Genomic DNA, 24356 nt, shown 5'->3' on the forward strand with positions numbered 1-24356 from the left:
TACTACAGAGCTAGTGCCAGTCATTAGAGACCTAATTTGAAATTTAAGTCACACTTGAGTTTATGATCCACAATACAGTGTGACCAACCAACAAAAGGACAAAGGCGCTTTTGTGAGGAAACCAGCTTTACTGCAAAGGACTTTAAGGATCAGTCAGAATTTTTTTTTTTTTTTTTAAAGATTTTTTAATGTTTTCTAAAGAAGTCTCTTCTGCTCACCAAGCCTGCATTTATTTTCTCCAAATTACAGCAAAAGCAGTATAATTTAAAAATATTTTTTACTAATTAAAGTAATTATTTTCTGTTTGAATATATTTCAAAATGTAATTTATTCATGTGAATTTCAAAGCTGAATTTTATCATCATTATTCCAGTCACTTGATCCTTCATAAATCATTCCAATTTTCTGCTTAAAAACATTATTTTTATTATTATTATTATTATTATTATGTTGAAAACAGAACTTGCAGTAGAAATCTTTTGTAACAAATTTATTTATCATCACTTTTGAGCAATTTAAAGCATACTTGCTAATTAAAAGTATGAATTACTATAATTATAGTATTAATATACTATAAATATAGTATTAATTAATTACATGAAAGGATCATGTGACACGTAACAATGCTGAAAATTTAGCTTTGATCACAGGAATAAATTACATTTCAAAATATATTCATATAGAAAGCAGTTATTTTAAATAGTAAAAATATTTCAATGTTTTGCTGTGCTTTGGATCAAATAAATGCAGGCCTGCTAAGCAGAAGAGACTTCTTTAAAAAACATTTAAAGTTTAACGGTTCAAATACTTTTGACCGGTAGTGTAAATGTGAAGGAAGGATGTGTAGTTGCCCAAGTTAATTTTAAAAAAAAGCATAATGGTTATCTTACACTCGTAGAGGATGTTGTCAAATATGAGAAGTAAGAGTAGTTTGAATAGAGTAGTCATTTTTCTTACATACTTTAGATGACTTGGGTTTTTTTCTGTCCCCTTCTTTAATGCTGAATAATAACATTCCTAAAAATTAATTATATTTTAAATATAGATCATTATAAACACATGCTAAAGACAAAACTTTAATGTCATTCTTCATTATATTAATTAATTATGTTCCTTTTCTTACAAATAATAAAAAAAAAAATGTCTAGCAAATTTTAAGAACATTAACGTTGCAGTCTGAGACTGAGGCTATTTCATCATCAGTCAGTGTTGGCGTATTAAGCAACTGAGGAAGTCGCCAGAAGTTTAACCCCTTCCTTTCATTCTTTTCAACTTTCCTCACAATTTATGTACCATATTTATCAATTACTTATCAAATTATTTACATCCCTATACCAACAATGACGTGCGGCGTCAGTCATGTGATCATGTGACCGCAACGCTTTTGAGGTGACGCGCGTTTGTCAAACTGACGGATAGTAGCAGAATCACTGGACTGGAGTTATTATAAAAGCATGCGCTGGCGAGACTCGCTTTAACTACAGCCAATTTCGTCTGCTGGAGAGGAACACTCATAGGTAGGCCTATATGATATACATTTTATTATATAATAGTGTTGCGTAGTTAGTTATTAAATGCGTTAAAAGTGAAATTGTTTCAGTTCCCATTGGGCTTGTTTGTTTTCTCTAATCGCTGTTCTGTTTTTCTGTGTTTTTTTACGCAATAATCCTGTTTGTCAACACTTTAATTTATTTCTTATTCATAAACTAGTGTTTATAGTTTACATGCAAACGATATACAGTCAAACATTACGGAAAGTTGGAGAATTGTAGCAAATTGTAACATATTTATTTTTTACTGGCCATATTTAGCTTGGGATGTGCCGGATGATAATTGTGTTATTAAGGGAAATAAATAATGCTAATTACTTGTCAGAAAAAAAGTAAAACTATTCAGAGCTACCTGGGGCAAAACACAAGACACGCATCTATCTATCTATCTATCTATCTACATTGCAAGATAGATGATAGATAGATTATATTACTTTTTTACATGCATATGAATATATGCATATGTAATGCCTATATATCATATTTATGTAGAGGGCATTGTAAAATAAAGTGCATTAAATAAACAATGTAGTGTAATCTTTGCAAGAATGCTTTACATTCAACTATTTCAAAATCATTTGAGCATTTTAATGTTTACCAGGTCCACCACAAAGTTACAGTAAGTGTAATCATGGTCCTAGTTTGTGGATCTCCAGCGCTGATGGCGCCAGCATGCACTTTTTTTGCATTGGTGGGCTGGTGCAGTGATGTGGTTCATCTTTGCCAGGAAGTTTTTGAGCATATATCACATCAAATTGCTTCCATGCACTGTAGTGACTGGAACAAACAGGAAGAAATGTGTTTGTGCACAGAAAGAGGGTAGGGAGCTGTAGAGCATTCACCCTCCTGTGCAGAAAACAGACTTTTAGCCTTAGACCTTGTTGCCTGTTGATAAATGTTTTCGTGAAGTATGCATGCTTTTTTGTGGTTTGTGTTACTAAGAATTATGGTCTTACAATGGATAAGGGAACTTATTTAGATTCCTTTTGTGCAAATGTCACTGGTGTGTGAAACGGAGTAAGATGTGCTTCCTTTTTCCTGTGTGTTGGTGTGTGGGGGGGTATATACAGTTGAAGTCAAAAGTTTACATACACCATGCAAAATCTGCAAAATGTTAATTTTAACAAAATAAGAGGTTTCATATAAAATGCATGTTATTTTTTGTTTAGTACTGACCTGAATAAGATATTTCACTTAAAATACGTTTACATATAGTCCACAAGAGAAAATAATAGATGAATTTATAAAAATGACCCCGTTCGAAAGTTTACATACGCTTGATACTTAATACTGTGTTGCTAACTTTTTTTTTGTCTTTGTTCTGAAGAGTTAAACTATCCACTGTTCTTCAGAAAAGCTCTTCAGATCCCACAAATTATTTGTTTTTCAGCATTTTTGTGTATTTGAACCTTTTCCAACAATGACTGTATGATTTTGAGATCTATCTTTTCACACTGAGGACAACTGAGGGGCACTGCAGTTATTACAGAAGGTTCAAATGCTCACTGATGCTTCAGAAGAAAAAAGTATGAATTAAGAGCTAGGTAGTGAAAACTTTTTGAATTTGCAAATCAGGGTGAATTTAACTTGTTTTGTCTTTTGGGGAACATGTAACTATCTTCTGTAGCTTCTGAAGGGCAGTACTAAATGAAAAAATATGATATTTAGACAAAATAAGAAAAATGTAAACATCCTCATTTTGTTTAAAAGTTTACACCGCTGGCTCTTAATGCACTGTTTTTTCTTCTGAAGCATCAGTGAGCGTTTGAATAATTAATATTTTGCAGATTCTGCAAGGTGTATGTAAACTTTTGACTTCAACTGGATGTATTTTATTTTTGTTATATTTTTATTACTATTATCATTATATATATGAAGAGTTCAGATGCAAAACCAGCTAAATCCATCTGACGTCTTTCTTTAAAAACGTTTAAAAATGCGTTTTTATCAGGCTCAGATGTATAGGTTTCTATGTAAGTACCGGTACTTCTGATTGGGCTGATGCTGGTATATTAGCAAGTCTGAAGAAAAAGTATTTGATGGACGTGTGATATGTGTCGAGAGCATTCACTCAGTTATCTCATTTTTGACCAAGACGGTTTTTTTAGCTGGTTTTGCATCTGAAATCTTCATACATATATATATATATATATATATATGTCTATGTATATATATATTTATGTGTGTGTGTGTGTGAGTTATGTAAATTATTTATTTATTTATTTATTTTAAGGCGTTTTTGCCAAGTCTCAAAGCCATTTGTATATATAACAATAAATTAAAATGTAATTATATATACATGAATATTTCCAAAAAATATATTTATCAGTTATGTGAATTATTATTTATTTTTCAAGGCCTTTGTGTCAAGTTTCAAAGCCATTAGGATATACAAAAAAAAGTAATAAACGTAAATATTTCTAAACATATGTTTATAGATTACATAAATTATAATAATTTATCATTTTAAATTCTGTTATATATTAACATACAGTCTTTCTTTTTTAGTGTATGTACTGTGTACATATGTCCGGCATGTACTGTGTCCGGCAGCATACATGGCAACTCTTTCAGTGTTTTTAAAAATCATGAAGTTTATTGAGAGAATGTCCACTTATGTATGTGACATAGAATATTTTATGCACCCTTTAAAAAAAAACCTCTGGCTCTTTTTGTAGTCTTAATGTATTGGTCCAATGTGTCTTTATTTGATTGCAGCTGTGTTGCACACTCACATACAAACTAGTTTCACTTCAGACTACGGCTGTCCCCAAAGACAGAATCAATAGTGTGAAGAACTCAACAATGCTCCATTGATACTGCAATTCAGAAACCGAGAGGTATGATTTAACACCCGCAGCTTTCATAAACAAGATAACTTCCCAGAGCTGTAATTAATAGTCCAGTCTGTTCATTGATACTATTTTGCAGGTGACCTGGAGTTTGTATAATTTCATTTCTCTCATTATACTGTCATTCTGTATCTGGTACCCATACTAACCACACAATGTTGCACAAGCTTAAACTGAGCTGTGTAACTGATCTGACCACTGACTTCACTGTATGTTCTTTTGAATAACTTCTGCAATTTGTGCTTTAAACAGTTTTGAGGAAATTATCTGTTTAAGATCTTATGCTTGCATCTGTCTGTATGTGCGTGTGACTTCTCCGTGCTGTGTATAGTAATTAAACAAATATCGCTTTAGAAAATATCTGTTTAATAGATTCAAGAACTGTCAGGCAGACAGCGCCGTTAGTGTGTAATTGTCTCCTTGAGGAAATGATTACAGCTTCTAGACTCTAATCTCAGGCTCACAGACAAAATCTTTCATCTGTAATCATAATAATACGCCACAGACATGCCCAAAGTATGATTGAATGTGAAAGGAGACAAGAGCGTGGCAAATACATTATGAATGTATGCATCAGTCATACTAAAAACATATTTCATATCAGAGTCACTTTATTTAGTGATCCTAATGCCTATTTTGACTTGCAGAATTTGAGCAACATGGCAATGGACTCGGTTTTGCAACCCAGCCACTTGGACAGAAGTGGTAGTTTTCTTCAGGTAGGATGATTTATTTGTACATTTCTAGATCGGCACTTAATTGAGCAGGACCCTGACAAATCTTTTGCATATTTTAAAGAAAATGTTTGGGTGTTTTTTCGTGGCTGTGACCAGGAGTTTTTTACTGGCCTAACTTGTAAGAAGTACTCACTCCCAAGTCAGCTTATTCTGGACCTTTAGGGATTTTTATAAACTACTTAAAAATATTATTACTATTATTAAATCTGATCTAATGGAATAAAAGTACACTTCTCTTGAACAAACTGCATGATTTGAGGCTTCATTCATGTTCATAGCATACATGATGTGGGACAAAGTAATATGGATAGATGTACATAGTTGTGAATTCTAGGTGGCAATAAATGAAGGTTATTTCCATTGGATGTTTTTTTTTAATTCATGCATAATATTTAGTTCCAAATTATTGTTTTTGTATTTATACACTACCAGTCAAAAGTTTTTGAACAGTAAGATTTTTTATGTATTTTAAAGTCTCTTCTGCTCACCAAGCCTGCATTTATTTGAAGTACAACAAAAACTATATTTTAAAAAATATATTATTAAATATATTTATATTAACAAATATATTTTAAAATGTAATTTATTCCTGTGATTTTTTTTTTAAAGCTGAATTTTTAGCATCACTACTCCAGTCACATGATCCTTCAGAGATAATTCTAATATTCTGATTTGCTGCTCAGAAAACATTTTTTATTATTATTATTTTGAAAACAGCTGAGTAGAATTTTATTCAGGTTTCTTTGATGAATAGAATGTACAGAAGAACAGCATTTATCTGAAATAGAAATCTTTTGTAACATTATAAATGTCTTTATCATCGCTTTTGATGAATTTAAAGCATCCTTGCTAAATAAAAGTATTAATTTCTATAATTTCTTTACCCAAGACCAATTATCTGTTTGTAAACACTCGGGATGTGCGCACAGTATGGTTGCAGAAAACCCGGGAGAGATAGCCTTTACGGCTAGAGAATTACAAGGATACGGTACAAAATACTTAGATTTAAAAAGAGTATAGATTATATTGATTAGATGTCATTTTCAAAATATTATTTGCATATTACAGGAGCTTGTCACCCAGTGATAAGCACTGTTATTCAACGAAACTGACGTTAGATAGTGGGATAGTCTTACAGATCCGAAACAGGGATGACGTTTTTTTTATGCACGGTTCAATTCTGTGGAGCCATGGAATAAAAGAATAAAAAAGGTAAATTTGATTTTATATTTCAAAATTCTGACTTTATTTTCGCAATTCAGAGATTATATCCCACAACTCCAGAGGGAAAACAACTCGTCATTCTCTCTTTTCCCCTCCGCTCAGAGTTTATATCTCACACTTCTGGTGAGATATTATTATATGGAATAAGATGGATATTATATGGAATAAGAGAATTTTTGTTTTCTCTTATTCCATGGATTTTACCCGTTTACCTCCACTTGCTACCAGTGTTTTTCTGCAACCACTATGTGCGCACAGCTGCAAGTGACGTCACTGTGACGTCTACTCGAAATTGGTCCATAGTGTATAATGTTATAAAAGCTTACTTCAGATAAATGCTGATCTTTGGATCTTTCTATTCATCAAAGAATCCTGACAAACATGTACTCAATTGTTTTAAATATTGATAATAAAAAATGTTTCTTGAACAGCAAATCAGCATATTAGAATGATTTCTGTAGGATCATGTGACACTATGATGCTGAAAATTTAGATGTGATCACAGGAATAAATTACATGTTAAAATATATTCAAATAGACAACAGTTATTTTAAATGATAAAAAAAAAAATGTAATCTAAAATGTACTGTTTTTGCTGTACTTTAGATTAAATAGTTGCAGGTTTGGTGAGGAGAAGATTAAAAATCTTACTGTTCAAAAACGTTTGACTGGTAGTGTAAATCTTCTTTTAATCTAAGCTGCCTGTGTGCTTAAAACAGTTTGTGTCTCAAACATTTGTGTAACAATTTAATAAGAGAAGGACACGCAAATGGTGCTACAGAGTCTTGTTAGCCAATGCACTCATGCAGGGACTGTTTTTGGATAAGTATAAATACCCCATTCTCCTACAGAACATTTTCTGTTCCACTGCGTACATTCACTGGCTGTCTGGTGTTCCTTGTAAAAATCAATGGACAGAAAGTGTGTGTGTGACTGCAGCAGGGCATGCTGCCCAGACAGGACCATTCAATGGATGTGTCTTTTTATTGCAGCGTATCTCTCTCTCTTTCTCTCTCTCTCTCTCACTCCTTAATTAGTCCTTCATCTCTTCTTCTTCTCCGGGGCTTTTTATAATTTTATCATTCAGTCTAAACAATTGCTCTGTCTGTTCCATCCTCATCTTTTATCTTGCCTAGTTTATGTTGTATGTTATGACATTTGCTCCAGGAATTTATCACTAGTGCTAGGAATTACAATAGAGATCTGAAAGAACTGTTGTGTTTTGATTCTGTTTTTATTTGCATTTAATGGCCTGCAAATTAATCCAAAATAGTCTATAATTATAGGTCAGCATTAAAAGCACAGGAAACTGGCACACTGATTCAAAATATTTACATGGAGTCAACATAGTGCAGTCACCATAGTGCCATATTGGAAACATTACTTCATTTTAAAAGTAGTTTTGGTCAGAATCCCACTAAGAGCCTGCCAGGCACTGCTTTTTTATCTACAAACTACACTGTTGTTCATTCTATGCAGAAAATGTAAATGTACTGTATGTAATATAGAGGGTTTGGTAATCCATATCAAATTAGGCCTGGTTCATATGTGCAATGGACATAAATGTTACGTAAGTAAATAAATCATGCACTTTGTTGAAAAGAGATGTGCTATTACTTTTTAATAGCCTGATGGACAATAAAATGTGCTAAAATATGCAAAATATATATTCAGATTTTTTCAGAATGAGACTCACAATTGCAAGAAAGTTGGAATTGTGAGACAAAAAGTAGCAATTACCTTTTTATTTTTTACTCCATGATGAAAAAAATTGCAATGTGTAAACTTAGAATTCCCAGGAAAAAAGTCATAATCGCAAGACATAAACTCACAGTTATGAGTTTATAACTTGCAATTAAACACAATTTAAACACGTTTTTGTAATGTTTGGATTAAAAGAACATGTTTACTCCATGATGGAAAGAAAAAAGCACAATTGCAAAGTGTAGACTTAGAATTCCCAGGAAAAAAGTCAGAATTGCGAAACATAAACTCACAGTTATGAGTTTATAACTTGCACTTAAACGGATTTTAAACATGCTTTTTGTTTGGATTGGAGTTTATTTGCATATCTACTGAATCACAAGTAATTACTTGCATAATGCTGTGATCGTTGGGTTGCGTTTCCATGACAAATCCCATTTCCTGTCGGGAAAAATAGATTAAGAACAAAGGAAAGTGACTAACTTGCTTCCTGCTCATGGACAGATGTCCAGCAAGGCTTAAGCTGTTTCTCTTGTTTTGGTCACAAAAAAGCCTCTTTCGGCTTGTTTTTTTTGGTTTCCAGCTTTCGTTTTTGCCTTCTCTGTTCTCTGCAGGTTTCCTGGCAGTTTCTGTCTTTTTCAGATTCTTTGTTAGCAAAGGGGAACTTGCCAACGTGGGTTTAAAAAGGGTGCTTTATTAATTCACTGAAATGTTTTCTGCTTGGACAAGTAAGATTTTACTTTTTCTATACTTGTGCAGCTTGTCGATGCATTTGCATTGTCACTGGGTGCATTGGAGCAGCAAATGGTTCATGCCACGGAGGAAAAAAACAGAGATCCAGACATTTCTATGCTTGTAGAGTGAGTATGCACTACTTTACACAAATCAAAAATGCGTTAAAACCATCATTGTACAGAAAGCAAATAACAGTAAAATAGCAGTGCATTTAAATGAAATAATGAATCTATTATCTGCACCTTTAATGCATGCATTGCATGCACATCTGTTTTATGGCATTGCATTTACAAAGAACCTCTATGTTTTACAGTAGAGGGCGCCAGTGTCTAGTCTGTTTTTTTACTGCCATTTCTTCCTTTAAAGGACATAAAAGACATTCCTATCAAAACAAAGACAGCCCACTACACCCATGCCTTGTTTTGTTCTCTGTAGGATAGAGGGAGAGATGAGCCCTGTGTGTCTGCAGTATCCTGCAGTTGATGGTACAAGAGTAAGTGTGAGTGTGTTGGACAAACTGATACACACACACCCCATCTGGCTTCTGCTTACCATCGACCAGCAAGAAGCCACTGGCATCCTACTGCAGCAACCAGCTGGGGTAAAAGATGTTAGAAGGAGTGAACACAAACACACCAGACAGATTTTTTTTAAGAAATAGTTTATAGAACTATTCATCTGTCATCATTTTCCCACCCTTGTTGCATTCCAACCCCATTGGACTTTTGTGAAACACAAAAAAAGGTGTCCACTGATTTTGTAATAGATTTATATGACTATTCTAATGATATCTAAAAAAGAATAGCGTGAACATTCATCTGAACTTCTTCTTTCATGTTCCTCAGAAGAAAGAAAGCCATGCAGCCGTGTGGCTACACAAGGGTGAATAAATGACGACAGAATATTGATTATTCCATAAAGAGGAAAAATGTAAGAGATTAAAGTTAAGAATTAATTTATTCTAAAAAAATTATTTGCATTTACAACAGAATTTCATAATCAGTAAAATGTTTGGTACAGGAAAATTTGAACTAGAGACTTTAATTGAGGTTTTTGTTAAATTCTTTTCAAGACACATTATTATGGAAACCTGTTTTCCGTCACTGAATAAAAAATAAAAAAAATGTATCTCACAATTTGACTTTTTTTCTCAGAATTGCATGATGGAGTCAGAAATGCAAGAAATAAATGAGCAATTCTAAGAATAAAGTCAGAAACTCAGAATTTTGAGGAAAAGTCAGAATTGTGAGTTTATGTCTTGCAGTTCTGACTTTATAACTCAAAACTGCAAATTTATATCATGCAATTCTGTTTATATCTCACAATTCTGAGAAAAAAAGTCAGAATTGTGAGTTTGCATCACACAGTTCTGAGGAAGAATGTCAGAATTGTGAAATAAAAAGTCACAATGATCTTTTTTATTCAGTGGAGGTAATGGGCTTTCATACATTCTAAACTTTCAAAGAGCAAATTCATTGCCATTATAGCTGTCGTCCCAACCAGTAGGGGGCCTCAAAATGACTATGTAATCAGTGCATTCTTATTAATAAATCAAAATAATCTAATTCCAATCTAAATTAAAATGCTTAAAAGCACATAAAATCAAGACGTAAACTGGAATCACATTACTTTTCACCCCCTCAGTAGTTACTGTTTTACTGAAAAGCATACAGCTCTTGAAACTTTTGCAATCAAAAAATGAATCATGGTAAATTAATTTAATGTCATACTTTTATTTTAGAAATGGCAGGTTAAAAAAGATTAAAAAGGTATAGTTTACCCAAACGTGAAAATTCTGTCATCATTTACTCACCTTCATATTGTTCCATTTTGAAAAATGTTGTTAACCAACCAGTTGATTGTAGCCATACTATGGAAGTCAATGGCTACCGTACACTTTTTTTCTTACCAACATTCTTCAAAATATCTTCTTTTGTACTCAACAGAAGTAATTCATACAGGTTTGGAAGGACATGAGGGTGAGTAAATGATGACAGACTTTTCATTTGTGGGTAAACTTTTAAGAACTACTGCGTTAGAGACATAGAAACAACATTTTTTTTCTGTCTAGGTGTTTTTAGTGTGGAAGTCATCTGTCCTGCAAAAGAAGATCCTGTCATTCCACATGTATGGTACCTCAGACTCCTCTGTCATTCACATCCCTGTAAAGGAGAGCCAGTACAGTATGTCAGATCTCATATATCAAACTAAGCCATAACTGTTGTTGACACTATGCTTGCATCTAGTCGTATCTACTTCTGTGTACAGTGTCACCATCAGGATGTTTGTCTATGTCAGTTTATGGTATATTTTTTATTGTTTGTTGATACTGAGCGGCGTGTTACTTTCACGTGCACACAGTAATGAGGTCACAGATTGCTCGGCACACATGCACTTTGTCTATCACTTTATAAATCTCTGTTTTGTGTCAAAATGGAGAATTTTCCCCTCTTGTTTCACACGTAGTTAATCAGTGATAATAACCTGAACAGCTATTTGAAACTGGCTTGGTTTGAGGCATCATATTTGCAGCTAAACGTCACAATAGTAGCCTGGCACCATTTCAGATATTTACAGCAGTGCTGTTCCAAGAAGTTCTCCATGTGAAATATCAGACACACCCTAGTGTTTTCTGGCCTGGGCACAATCCAGCTGTGAATTTCCTCTGTGCCTTGGAAATGGATGTGTTCTGAGAGGAGCTGGAAGCTTATGGGCGTTTTACCTGCCAAGTTCAGAATCAGTTCAGAAATTTCCCAAAACATTTTCAGAAAATTCCCAAAAATGAAGACTCTAGTGCAACACCCAATGCCCCGGGGCTGTTATGATGGATAAAATTGTGAAAATGCTTATTGTATATCCTTATTGTTGTGTGTTGCTCCTTTTTCCTAGCATTTTCTTTGGAGGGCTCAGGAATCAGTTTTGCTGACCTCTTTCGTCTTGTGGCCTTTTATTGTATCAGCAGGTAAAATTTTTTCAATGTCTGATAAGTATTAAACTTGACAGTTATTGAACTGCAAAGAGTAGGCTTCTAATACATATGAAAAGGAAGTTGAACAAATCCTTAACCTTAAGCGCTATACTTTGTGAATGTAACTCAACCACTCACATTTTCTTTATAGCATATAAAAAATCCACTATGAACAATTTTATTATATTGGAATGGATGAAATGTTTTATTGCTATCTTGCCGTCTTTACCTGCAATGCAGTGCTAAAGTGTGCTAAGAGCATAAAAGCCAGAACATGAAAGATTTATGAGGAAAGAATCTGTGAGTGTTTTTGTATGAACCCACTGCTCATAAAACCCAATGATATTCATTACCTTATCAGCAACAGGATAAAGCTATAAATGGCCCTAAGTACTAATGATTTATTTGAAATCATTCATAAATCACAAGATTGCAACAGTTCTCCATGTGATGTTTGTTTTTTCAAGCCACTCCTAGAAACTTAAAAGTCTGCCTTCTCTCTGATCAATACCTCTTTGATCGATACCAATTTCCCACCCAGTAATAGCAGAATTATTACATTTTCTGAATGTGATGTATATGTATCATTTGACCTGCCACCATTAATGTAGGAAAAGAGTGAAGGATTGTGTGCATATTCTCTCCCCTCATTGGTTTTCTCCCATTGTTTATTTTTTACCCTTATTCACGCACTATTTGTCTGTCTGACTCTCTTTGTTTCATATTAGAGACATTCTGCCGTTTACCCTGAAGCTTCCTGAGGCCATCCACTCAGCTGAGACACTGTCAGATCTACATGAATTGGTCCAGCAAGGAGCAGGTACTGACCAAGCTCATCTAACCCACTTAAAATATCGCATTTAGTACAGATACAATTGAAGAGGTCAGATGCAAAACCCTCTAAAAGCCACCTCGGTCAAAAAATAGATAATGATACTGAGTGAATGCTTTCAACACATAGTATATGTCCATCAAATACTTTTACTTTAAACTTGCTAAATCCCAGCTTCAGCCCAATCAGAAGTACCGGTACTTAGGTAGAAACTTGTACATAGTAGCCTGATAAAAATGCTTATTTTAAAGAAAAATGTCAGATGGACTGGATTAATGTTGATACAGTTGAGGTCAAAAGTTTACATACACCTTGCAGAATCTGCAAAATGTGAATTATTTTACCAAAATAAGAGGGATCATACAAAATGCATTTCACATAAAAGATAAGAGAAAATAATAGCTGAATTTATTAAAATGAACCCGTTCAAAAGTTTACATATGCTTGATTGTTAATACTGTGTTGTTACCTGAATGATCCACAGCTGTTTTTTCTTTTTGTTTAGTGATAGTTCACTAAAACGAAAGTCCTCCATATTCTTTGGTTTTTTAGCATTTTTGTGTATTTGAACCCTTTCCAACAATGACAGTGTGAAAAGATGGATCTCAAAATCATATAGAGGACAACTGAGAGACTCATATGCAACTATTAATCCAAAAGGAAAAACGATGCATTGAGAGCTGAGGGTGTAAACTTTTGAACACAATGAAGATGTGTACGTTTCTTATTTTGCCCTAATTTCATATCTACCCTTCAGAAGCTACAGAAGATACTTACATGTTTCCCAGAAGACAAAATAAGTTAAATTTACCCTGATCTTCAAATTCAAAAAGTTTTCACCCCCCCAGCTCTTAATGCATTGTTTTTCCTTCTGAAGCATCAGTGAGTGTTTGAACCTTCTGTAATAGTTGCATTTGAGTCCCTCAGTTGCCTCAGTGTGACATCTTTTGTGTGAAATGTCTTATTCAGGTCCGTACTAAATAAAAAAATAACATGCATTTCATATGAACTCTCTTATTTTGGTAGAATACTTAACATTTTGCAGATTCTGCAAGATGTATGTAAACTTTTGACCTCAACTGTATCTTGTGGTTATGTGTAATATTTGTGACAAATGAATTGCGAATGTACTCAGAATAGATCAGACGGGAAATGTCCAATGCAGGGCAGGGTAACTTAAACTGAAACAATTAAAACATATTTTTGTTCCTTGAAATAAAATAAACATTAACTGAAATAAAATATATACATATATCAATATTTCTCATTCTCATTTAGTCTAACGTCATATACAAAAAAAGAGAACTAAATTAAAACTGAAATAAGATAAATAAAAATTATATAGCCTTATATAGCCATTTACAAAAAAAGACAAAAACACTCAACTATTTTACTAAAAGTATTTTTTTTTTTTTAAACTATTAGTATCTCAGTGGTAAATAGTAGTGGTCCAATGTCCGCTCAAATTCAGGGGTCATTCACTCCACGATTTTGGGGCCAAGTGGAATTTGGAACACAGAATTGCTCCATTTTGTTTTTAAAAATCACAATAGTTTCAGAATTAGAACCCTGGTTGCACACTAAATGAAAACGGCACTAGCACAAACAGACAAACACATCTTACATTTGTAAAAATGCCTTTTTTGCTCATGTCTCTGACCTAGAGCACCAAGTGAGTCAGGTCTGCCACTGGTGCTCCCTTAAAAAACAGGAGTGATGTGATGCCAAGTGTTTTCGAAAGTGTTTTTTTTTTTCCAGTATACTCAAGCATGTTGCATGTACAAGTAATAACTAGTAATGCAGTATGTTTGTATGTTCTTACATGCCTCACACTGTTTTGAACCAGTGTCAAATATTATTTGTCAGATAATGAAGAAATATTGCAATGTTCATAGAGAGGAAGGAACCTTTGCCATGCCTGTCTTGTGAGTAACTACGTGTTTGAATCTCTCAGTCCACCACAGCTGTGAACGTGATGGCCTGCTATTCAGTTCCATGTTATTATTAGTCCAGCTGACATTCCAGATAGTGTGTGAGAGTATGTGAGCTAATCAGAGCATAGAGGTTACTGAGGAAAAGAGTAAGTGTGTTTGTGTGTGTATGTAGCCATATTTTGGAGACAAATTTGTACCCAGAAGTGAGGTTAAAATGAACAGAATATGTCAAAATGTTATTTTGGGGATGTCCTCATTTTACATGGTTTTAAAATTAAATAAAACAGATACCTTTTTTAATTGTAAAAATCCAGAAAGTTTTCTGTTAAGGTTTGGGTATGGATTTAGTTGCAATATTTATAACTAGCTGTACATAAAACAGTAAAAGTCTGTGCAATGTCCACATTTATTGTGTGTGTGTGTGCGTGTGAGTGCAGACACAGTCATATTCACCTAAAAAGAAAACAGATACAGGACTTCCTTATTTCCTTAATAGTGATAGTTCCATTCAGCATTTTTGAGAAGCTAGCAACAAAACAAACCAAAACACTCGTATCACCTTAGCAACACCCATTCACAACACCCTTAAAATGTACAGTAAAGTTGCCACAGAACAATTTTATGTTTGATTCAGTAATTTGAAGTCTCATTTGAAAGAGGCTGACTGTCGAATAACTCTATTCCTAATAGCAAATGGCCCATCAAACCAACATAAGGAGAAACCATACTGAAATGGGTGGGGAGAGACAGACAGCATGGGGAGGAGAAAGAGGAGGGGTTTGGTGTGCTCTGTGAAGTCAGTCTCCCCATACACACTGTCTGTTTAGTTTAATGACTCAGTTTTTGGCCGGCTCTGTGTTGGGTGTGTTTGTACGGCGTTTGTGAATCAGCTTTCTGAAAGGCACGACTGAGCTCGCTAAATTTCTCCGAGATCTTCAGTGGGCCTGAGGACAACAGAAGTGAGCAGACGCATTAGCCTGGCTGTAACTGGATATAGCCGCGCACACTGACATTCACTTGGTGTTGACAACGTGTGGTGGTCTATGGTAGGAAGCAGGAGAGGGTGTGTTTGCATAAAGATGGTGTGTGTGTGTGTTGTTAACCATTAATCAGATTCTCTCTTTTATTCCAGCGTTCTGGGAATCTTCTCTCAACAAACAACAAGGGACATTTTCTGCCAAGGACAGTTCGATCTCTTTGCATAGCGGCTGCACTAATGTCTTACATCAAACCTGCACCCCAACTGGGAAGCTAAACATTGCGCTACCTTTGCCCGACACCTGTTGTAATACCTCAGAAGGTGAAAGAAATTGCTCAAGCAGTGCTTTGTCTTTTATCAACCCTGTCTTTCTCAAGCAAGATGTCACTGGAAATTCAGAAACGGTGATCGCAAAGGACCCAACCGCAGAAAACGGAAAATCTCGTCCCCCTCCTCCACCAAGGCCACCTCCTCCTCGCATTTTGGTTCGTAGCCCTAGTGAACCCTCGACGACGATGCCTTTGAGTGCTGGCATTGCCGGAGCAAGTCAGAAACACAATCCTCCACCAAAACCTCCACAACCGCCAGACATTGACAGCTACCGCTGCACCATTGCGTTGGATGATGAAACCATCTCTAGAGCCCTTTCTCAAGTAAATCGAAACCATACATCTCCTTTAAACCCGACCACCAACACCATCCTGCAGCAATGGACTGGACCCGAAGAAAAAGGGCGAACCTCAAGTGGCCGAAGCTTGTCTGCTTCCTCATTGGACTCTATGGATTGTCCTCCGCATCCTATCCCATTGCGATTGTCCCAAAGTATAGGCAAAGGCCTCTCCACGGATGACAGCAGCGATGAGTATGATCAGGAGGAGGATGACTACGGTGTGGGACTTGAAAGGGATCTGCATCTTCGCCTTCGTGCTTCCCGCAAGTCAAAGAAACTCCTTTCGGTCGAGCTAGTGGGAGCTCGTTCGAGATCGCTCGATGTCCCACGAGTGCTAAGGGGACACTTCCATAAGGTCCGAGGTGTTTTCAGTGTACTGGCTACACCTGAAAAACGCATCTTGCTTCGGATCATTGAGTTGTCCCAAGACAAAACATCCTACTTTGGGTGTCTAGTGCAGGACTATGTGAGCTTTGTGCAGGAGAATAAAAACTGCCACTCGTCCGGCCAGGATCTTTTGCAGACAATCCGGCAATTCATGACCCAGATGAAAGCTTACCTCAAACAGAGCTCGGAGATGAACCCACCTATAGAGTCTTACATACCTGAGGACCAGATTGGTGAGTAGATTTCAGTTTTTAGTTCCACTTTTTTTTGAGTCGTGTTGAACCAGAGTGATTTTTAAAGCACATTTCTGGGTGATCTACCTACGAATGGCTTACTTTCAAGCATGTCTAATCCTATTCCTAGAGGGCCACTTTCCTGCAGAGTTTAGTTTCAGCCTGGAAGCTTCTAGCAATCCTAAAGACTTTAATTAGGCTGGTTTGGTTCTGTTTAATTAAGTACAGAGCTAAACTCTACTGGTGGCTTTCCAGGAGGAGGATTTGACACCCCTGGTTTACTTATAATATAGTTTTATCCGCTGTTTTTAAACGCATAACTTTTTGTTATGATTATGCCTGTTGTTTACACTACTCTGGCATTTTTGACTCTCAAAAACTGAGACGTTTGAAAATGCTGCAGACCCTTTTTTAGTTTGAAAACTCCAGGGTTGTGTTTCAGTGTAAACAGACTAAAACTGAGACTTTTGAAAACGATGGCATGGCTGCCTACATTCGCTCTGCATATCCCTGATGACCGTGTAAACGATAACATCATGCATTGTTGTGCCCATAGATAAATAAAGGTAGATTCCCCATTCAACCACTCCAAGCATGTGGACACATCCGCCATCTAAATAATAAGGCATCTACCTATAGAACAATTTGGAGTAGATGTCACAGTTATGTCACTTGCAGCTGTGCGTGCATAGTGGTTGCAGAAAAACTCAAGTGGAGGTAAATGGGTAAAATCCATGGAATAAGAGAAAAAAACTGTGCCTTTGCCAAAATCAGAATGCAAATGATTTTTATAGAATGCTGTCGTCAAAGACACCATTTGAAGCTAAACGCATACGTTTAAACATACATACTATGGATGAAAACTGCTATGATACTCTATTTTTAAATCATAAATTTGATTTAAATAATAGGTCTACATAATACTCACATATGCTGTTCGTAGGGGACGCACTGTATTAGCCCTACCATTACAGCATGAAATATTTAAACCTATTACTATTAACATTTTTACATAACATGTATTTATTTTATCTCACAACTTTTTCTTGCAAATGCAAGTTTATATTTCATAATTCAGACTGTATAACTTGATTTAACTAAAAAATAGTAAGTTTGTCAATTATTTGGGGGGGAAAAAAAAACTGAAGTGTGGGATATAAACTCCTTTTCTGAGCTGAGGGGAAAAGAGAGAATGACAAGTTGTTTTTCCTTATTAGAATTGTGAGATATAATCTTGGAAATGCAAGAATAAAGTCAGAATTTTGAAATATGAAATCAAATTTACCTTTTTTTTTTTTATTATTCTTTTATTCCATGGCTCTGTAGACTGCCACTTGAAAACCGTCATTTTCGGTTTTGTTTTAATTTTAAAACGAAAATGCACTAGTGTAAACAGGGCCTTAGGCTGATGATACACGGGGCAACTTTTTAGGCAATGTTGCTGTCAGTGGGCAACCAGGTGAGACACAGGGCCCATGATCAAACTAAAGTGTTCAGATTTAAAAAATTTGTTGCCCGTTCTCAATGTGAAAGTGCCTAAGCAACATCGTTTGGCAACAATGCTCAACATGCCCTGTGAATCATCAGCCTTAGTTGTGGCATTCTGAAATGTTAGCTTCTTTGTCTTAAATATGTATCCTCAGCTTGCCTTTTTGTTTCATTGTCTGTGCAGTTTGCAAACAAACACAGAGTTTAATTCAAGGTCTGATTACTTTTGACTCACCTGACAGTTCAATCATATATTATGTATACTCCGAAAAGAAGTGCTATATTTTGTTAGGAAATCATGCCATATACCTGACATCAAAATATGTTTTGTTTTGAATTTGAGACTACCCTTATCAGTACAGAGCTGCTTTTGTTACATTTCCTTTAGCTACAGTGAAAAATGCAGGGTAAAAGGTTGTTGATAGTGTGGCAGGAATAGCAAAAATAGAAAGCATCTGAGCAGTGAAACACAAGCACTAAATCTGCATGCAGATATCTGAAATAACTTTCAAGTTCAGCTGTCCTCGTTGCAGTTGCATTGAAAAGTGTATGAAAATATTTTGAGAGTTTGAGGTAAGTGTGAGGTCAACAAGATAATATTAACTAGTCTGGTTTGCATAAAAAAGACGGCTTCAGACTAGACTGCTATGGAAATAGAAATGAAATGAGGTGCACATTTCACAATTTACACAGAGTAGCAGTTGTTTTGAAAGTAGATTACATATTGAGTAAGTGCATTTAAGACAAATATGTTATAATGCTGTTTTTTAGCCCCTAATATATTAAGAATATTTTAAAAAAAAGTTTAAAAAGCCTTGTGTCTTTAGTTAAAAATGAGTCTTGTGTTTGGTGGTTTAGGACCAATGAAGAGAGCTTGAAGGCAGAAATGATATGACTCTGCATGAATACTTACTTTAATCATACCAAAAATAATGCTTGGATAATAATCCTAAGGCAAGTAAGAAAGTGTTTAAAGTATACGTTCTTCATGAGTAGAACACTTACATTTTTGTAATTTATTCCAGCAATATTGTTGGTTTAGCTTAAAGATAGGCTAATGCTTTCAGCATTAATGATTAATGTTTTCCAAAGGCCAGACATTTCTTTGTTTCTTAAACTGTAATGTTAGTTTTGAAGCTCTGTTGTGATACCATGGTTACATACTACATAAGGTCATAAAAATAAACCTCAGTAAATAAAATAAGGATCCCTAATTCATACACATTTGTATGTTTCAAATGTTTAGGATATTTTATATATTTATCTGAGGATACAAAATAGTGAATTAGATGAAAATACTATGTTACTTTGATTTATACCATGGTACTGATTGATTATCCTCATTATATATCAAAGAATATTATGATATTTAATGTACAGCAACCAATGTAATTTTTAGTGGAGTCAAAGTACATTAGAACAAGAGCGTAAGTTTGAGTTTGACATTGCTGATAACATATAAATTATTCAATTGATAGATAAACCCCACACTTTTTAATTTAAGTTTAAGTTGTTTCTAATTTTGTGGATATTTCATCTAACAGTTTACTATGTTCAATTAACAACATTAGGACAAAGTTAAAGAGGTAAAGAATAAACTTTAGCATTCAGCTTTAATGTGCATGTATGTTTTAAACACCTCATATTCTTACTGTGTCTGAATGCATATTTACTTAAACATCTCAGGTAACGTCAGTGGTATGACTCATTTAAGATGCGGCCAAGATACAACAACAGTGTATACATATACATGAAATGTAATTGTTTAAAAGTATTGCTAGGGGCATTAGTAGTCCCTGGATATTGGTAGGAACATGTCCCTAGCGTGACGTCTACCACTTAGCTTAAGAACTTGTTGCACAATTAAAATTGCGCAGTTGTTACAGATTTAAAAAAAGACTAATATATTTATATTTTTCATGCTCTCAGTTTTATATGTCTATGTCACTGGGAATATGAGCTTCAGAGACAAAATACTGTGGCAGGAATTGAGTGATTTGTGTGTTTGTAGGTGATTTCTGCAGGTTTATAAGATTTTGGTGCATTTGATGAGTTGATTATTTAATGTTTCTTGCAAATCATCATGTCTAGCCATTAATTTCAATATAAATCTCAGATATACAGGTAACTGTAGCTTCTAATATTTATAGCTTTTGTGTATACTGTGAGCAATAGAGTTTCATTATAGAAATGTTATTGTCATAGAGTGTAATTGCTTGTTTAATAACTTAATGTTGTGCAGAAAACTGAAGTGAGGCCTGCTTTTGGCCTCATTTGACTTGCCCTTTGCATCTCAGGCAGCGCTCAGCCTTATTTCACTGGGGGAATTGATAACCAAGAGCTTAGGTCTAATATATCTTGTAATGCTTGTGTCAGATTTTCCATAAACTCAGCAGACACTGTACGCTCTCTAAGCATTTTGGGTGTTTTGGTTTTTTGCCAGTGCAGAACAGATATTTTGTGCTATTCCTCATTTTGGATAAAAATGTCAGTTTAGATTAAAAGGAGTTTTAGTCAGAACTGCAAAATGTTTCCATCTACTTATGGCACACCCATGGACTGTTGGCTGAACGTCTGATGCTTACGTCACACAAAAGTGGAAACACTATACTGTAGGAGTTTCGAAGTCATCATCGGATTGGTTAGATTGACAGGATTTGCGGAAGATGTGTGTGTCGTGTTTTTTAACGTTCCACCTGGAAACAAAAATGCCATGGCCCCAAACTCCTTCACAGAAGAAGCTGACGTGTTTACAACTGTGACGATGAACGCTTATCATGATCAACTAACGCTGGATTTTTTAAAAGTATGTGAAAAATGTAACGTTTGCAGCATAGAATCTTTAGAATACTGTATGTCCGAGAGTTTTACACACCGGTCGGTTGTTGTGTCGACATTTCCACGCCCCCTAAACATCACATGGCACAAAACGAAATGTGATTGGTTGCTGTACCTGTCAGTCACATGGCCTCTTGGGCATGCATTGGCCATTTAAAGCGGCCAAAGTTCCCAGACCTTCTGCCGTCAGTCTGAATGTCAGCCTACGCGAGACTATCCGTTGGGTAACTGACACACCAAAGCTACAAATGCATTAAAGTTTATGTGAGTCCGCACCGTAAAGTGCTCTGGCTGTTTAATGAAAATGCACCACAAATTCATTTACACTCTAGAGATCAAAAGAAATAGTTCACCCCCCAAAAATGACAATTCTGTCATAATTTGTTGTTAATGCTCATGTTGCTCCATGACTGATCTTCTAAGCTGCTGTTTTCCATTTGCTGCAGTTTACATTTTTTTAAATGTAATATATTCCAAGTCTTTAAAGATAAGTTCACTTTCAGAATAAAAATTTCCTGATAATTTACTGACACCCATGTCATCTTAGATGTATGTCTTTCTTTCTTCAGTCGAAAAGAAATTAACATTCCACGGTTTTTCTCCATATAGTGGACTTCAGTGGCCAGTGGGTTGATTGTCCAAATCGTAGCTTCAAAAGGCTCTATCTATCTCGATCTGCCATTTTCTAAAAAATATATATACTTTTTAACCATAAATGCTCATGTTGCACTAGTTCAACCTCGACCCAGTGTTTACAAAGCGAACATGCAAAGAAAGTCAAACGCCCTTTACCAAAAAGGCAAAACAAGATGTTGGACGATTTTGAAGTCGGAGGAGAAAATGAGATGGAGTTTTTTGCCCTAACCTGCCTTTTAAAATGAAGTACACAAATGAAGAAGTAACCATATGTGACTTTTCCAACGTGATTATGCAATCTGTGAAGATGTGCATGCTCATTGCAAAGCTACTGCAGGACAAGCATTTGTGGAAAGCATTGTGTGTTTTTAGAAAATGATTGATCATTTTGCTAGATAAGACCCTTATTCCTCAGCTGGGATTGTGTAGAGCCGTTTGAAGCTGCATTGAAACTGCTATTTGGACCTTCAACCCATTGGCCACCATTGAAGTCCACTATATGGAGAAAAATCCTGGAATGTCTTCCTCAAAAACCTTATTTCAAAAACATACATCCTGGATGACATGGGAGTGAGTAAATTATCAGGAAATTTTTATTTATTCTTTTTTCCTTTAACTGAAACTCCATCTCTTTCACAGATCCAGTGTTGGAGAAGGCCATGCATAAGTGTGTGCTGAAACCTCTGTTTGGCTGCTTGCAGTCAATGCTGCATGACTTCCAGGTGGCTGGTGGAGTGTGGCAGAGGCTGCAGGAGAATCAGGCCCTGGCCAAGACCAAACAGCCTCACGAGCTTGGCGTGAATGGAGCCCGGCCACCAGACGCCCACGCTATCCAGAGGATCCGCCGAAAGCTCCGAGCCATGTGCCGGGTGTACTCACCTGAGAGAAAGATTATGGTGCTGTTAAAAGTCTGCAAACTCATCTACAATATTATGCAAGACCATGAAGGTGTGTACGGGTGGAGTTATGTCTCAAGGGTTTGTTTAAAGGCATTAAAAGTATGTATGTTTTAGGTGTGTATGAAATGAGTAGTTTGTGTAAAGGTCACTAATAAATGTTTCCTCTGTGTGCCAGTGCGGATGTTTGGAGCGGATGATTTCCTGCCCATGTTGACATATGTGTTGGTCCAATGTGAGATGCCTCAGTTAGACACTGAGATCCTGTATATGATGGAGCTGATAGATCCCCCATTACTGCACGGAGAAGGTGCGTTAACATGTTCTCATTCTTGTGTAATACTGTTATATAAACATGAATTCTTTTAGAAAGGTGATTGCGATATTGTGCAATATTCTGGTATCCAAACTGTAGGAGGAGTTTCAGAACAGGCAAGCTTTTTCCACGTGTGACGAACTTCCTAAGTTCTGTTCCCCACAGAGTAATTTCCTCCTGGGTGTGTGCCTCTTGTTTGTACTGAGCTCAGTGTGGCAGCCATTTATGGAAAAGATTTATTGTGTTGTATGTACACACTCAGGTCACAAACCTGATGATCTAATGTGACAGATAGGATGATCCGTCCTCATTATAATTATAGTAATCATTTCCGCTTGTAATTATGTTCCAGTCTGGTCAGTGAATAATGCATGTTTTGAAAACCCCACTGGCCACTTCTGTTTCCAAAACCTGGTAAAATTTCTTGCTGTCTGTTGTTGGCTATAGAGCACAACAGTTGTTTCCAGAAGTAAAAGTGGCATTTATTTTCTCATTAGGGAAACTGAATTGATAAACCTTTAAAAGAGATCTGTTATGAGCTCAGAGGTTGTAATTGATTGCATATCCTTTTATTAAATCCATCTGTTTCTGTTAATCCAACTTTTAAAATCATGTTTAATAGCAAAATTTGTGGTGGAAAATACAATACCCACGATGCTATATAGGACGATGCTGTATAGCAGTGAGAAAAGCGCACCAAAAGAGATCTTTAGCTCCGCCCACGACCATGAAAATATAATATTTAGTTTCTATAGATACAACCAACACCTTTAAGTAAATAGTTTTTTATTTCTTAGTTGTTTTAATTCGATTATGTCATTTGCAATGCGTCATGGGATTGTAGTTCTTGTCCTCATTAAAGCTGTTAAGTACACAGTTTTTTTTTGTCTGATTATCAAATACTTTTTTGCTTCAAATCAAAGTTTGTAATGTTGTGATTCTCAGTTGGCTGGTTTGGTTCATGGCTTAACAAAGACTTTTCTGAAATCCCTATGGGAATAATGCAAGAGAAAATATTTCCAAAAACAGCACTGTTGAAAAAGTGAGCATGCACTAATAATAATAATAACTAATAATAGGCAGCATTCAAACCAGAACAGAACCTCAAAAGTGGCTGTTTTGAAATTCTCCTCATGGGCAACAACATCACGCCAAACAAATAGCAGTTTTTACAGGTGAATTGATTCAAATACATAATGTTAGAATATTGCTAAACTAATTATGCAAATTTCATAGTTTCATAGCACACACAAATATGAAAGAAATTAATATTTTATTCAGCAATTACCAAAAATGACAGGTTTCCAATATATATATATATATACAGTGGGTACGGAAAGTATTCAGACCCCCTTAAATTTTTCACTCTTTGTTATA

At 35.4% G+C, this 24356-nt stretch overlaps 1 protein-coding gene across 3 annotated transcripts in view; it reads left to right on the forward strand.

Annotated features, from left to right (window-relative positions):
• Positions 1-1301: 1301 nt before the first annotated feature.
• Positions 1302-24356, forward strand: part of rin2b (Ras and Rab interactor 2b) — a 28586-nt gene continuing 5531 nt past the window's right edge. The window contains exons 1-11 of one of the 3 annotated variants that reach the window (XM_051111442.1): positions 1303-1517; positions 4269-4390; positions 5050-5121; positions 8827-8927; positions 9238-9403; positions 10874-10985; positions 11692-11764; positions 12499-12590; positions 15669-16805; positions 22407-22715; positions 22842-22973. In XM_051111442.1, coding sequence (XP_050967399.1) covers positions 5062-5121; positions 8827-8927; positions 9238-9403; positions 10874-10985; positions 11692-11764; positions 12499-12590; positions 15669-16805; positions 22407-22715; positions 22842-22973 — 2182 coding nt within the window. In that variant the 5' untranslated portion in view covers positions 1303-1517; positions 4269-4390; positions 5050-5061. Of the gene's footprint in view, positions 1518-4268; positions 4391-5049; positions 5122-8826; positions 8928-9237; positions 9404-10748; positions 10782-10873; positions 10986-11691; positions 11765-12498; positions 12591-15668; positions 16806-22406; positions 22716-22841; positions 22974-24356 lie in introns of those variants that run through there. The other 2 variants (XM_051111443.1, XM_051111444.1) reach the window with 2 other exon arrangements.

This window comes from Labeo rohita, chromosome 6 (assembly GCF_022985175.1).
Source record: "Labeo rohita strain BAU-BD-2019 chromosome 6, IGBB_LRoh.1.0, whole genome shotgun sequence".
NCBI classification, from domain to species: domain Eukaryota; kingdom Metazoa; phylum Chordata; class Actinopteri; order Cypriniformes; family Cyprinidae; genus Labeo; species Labeo rohita.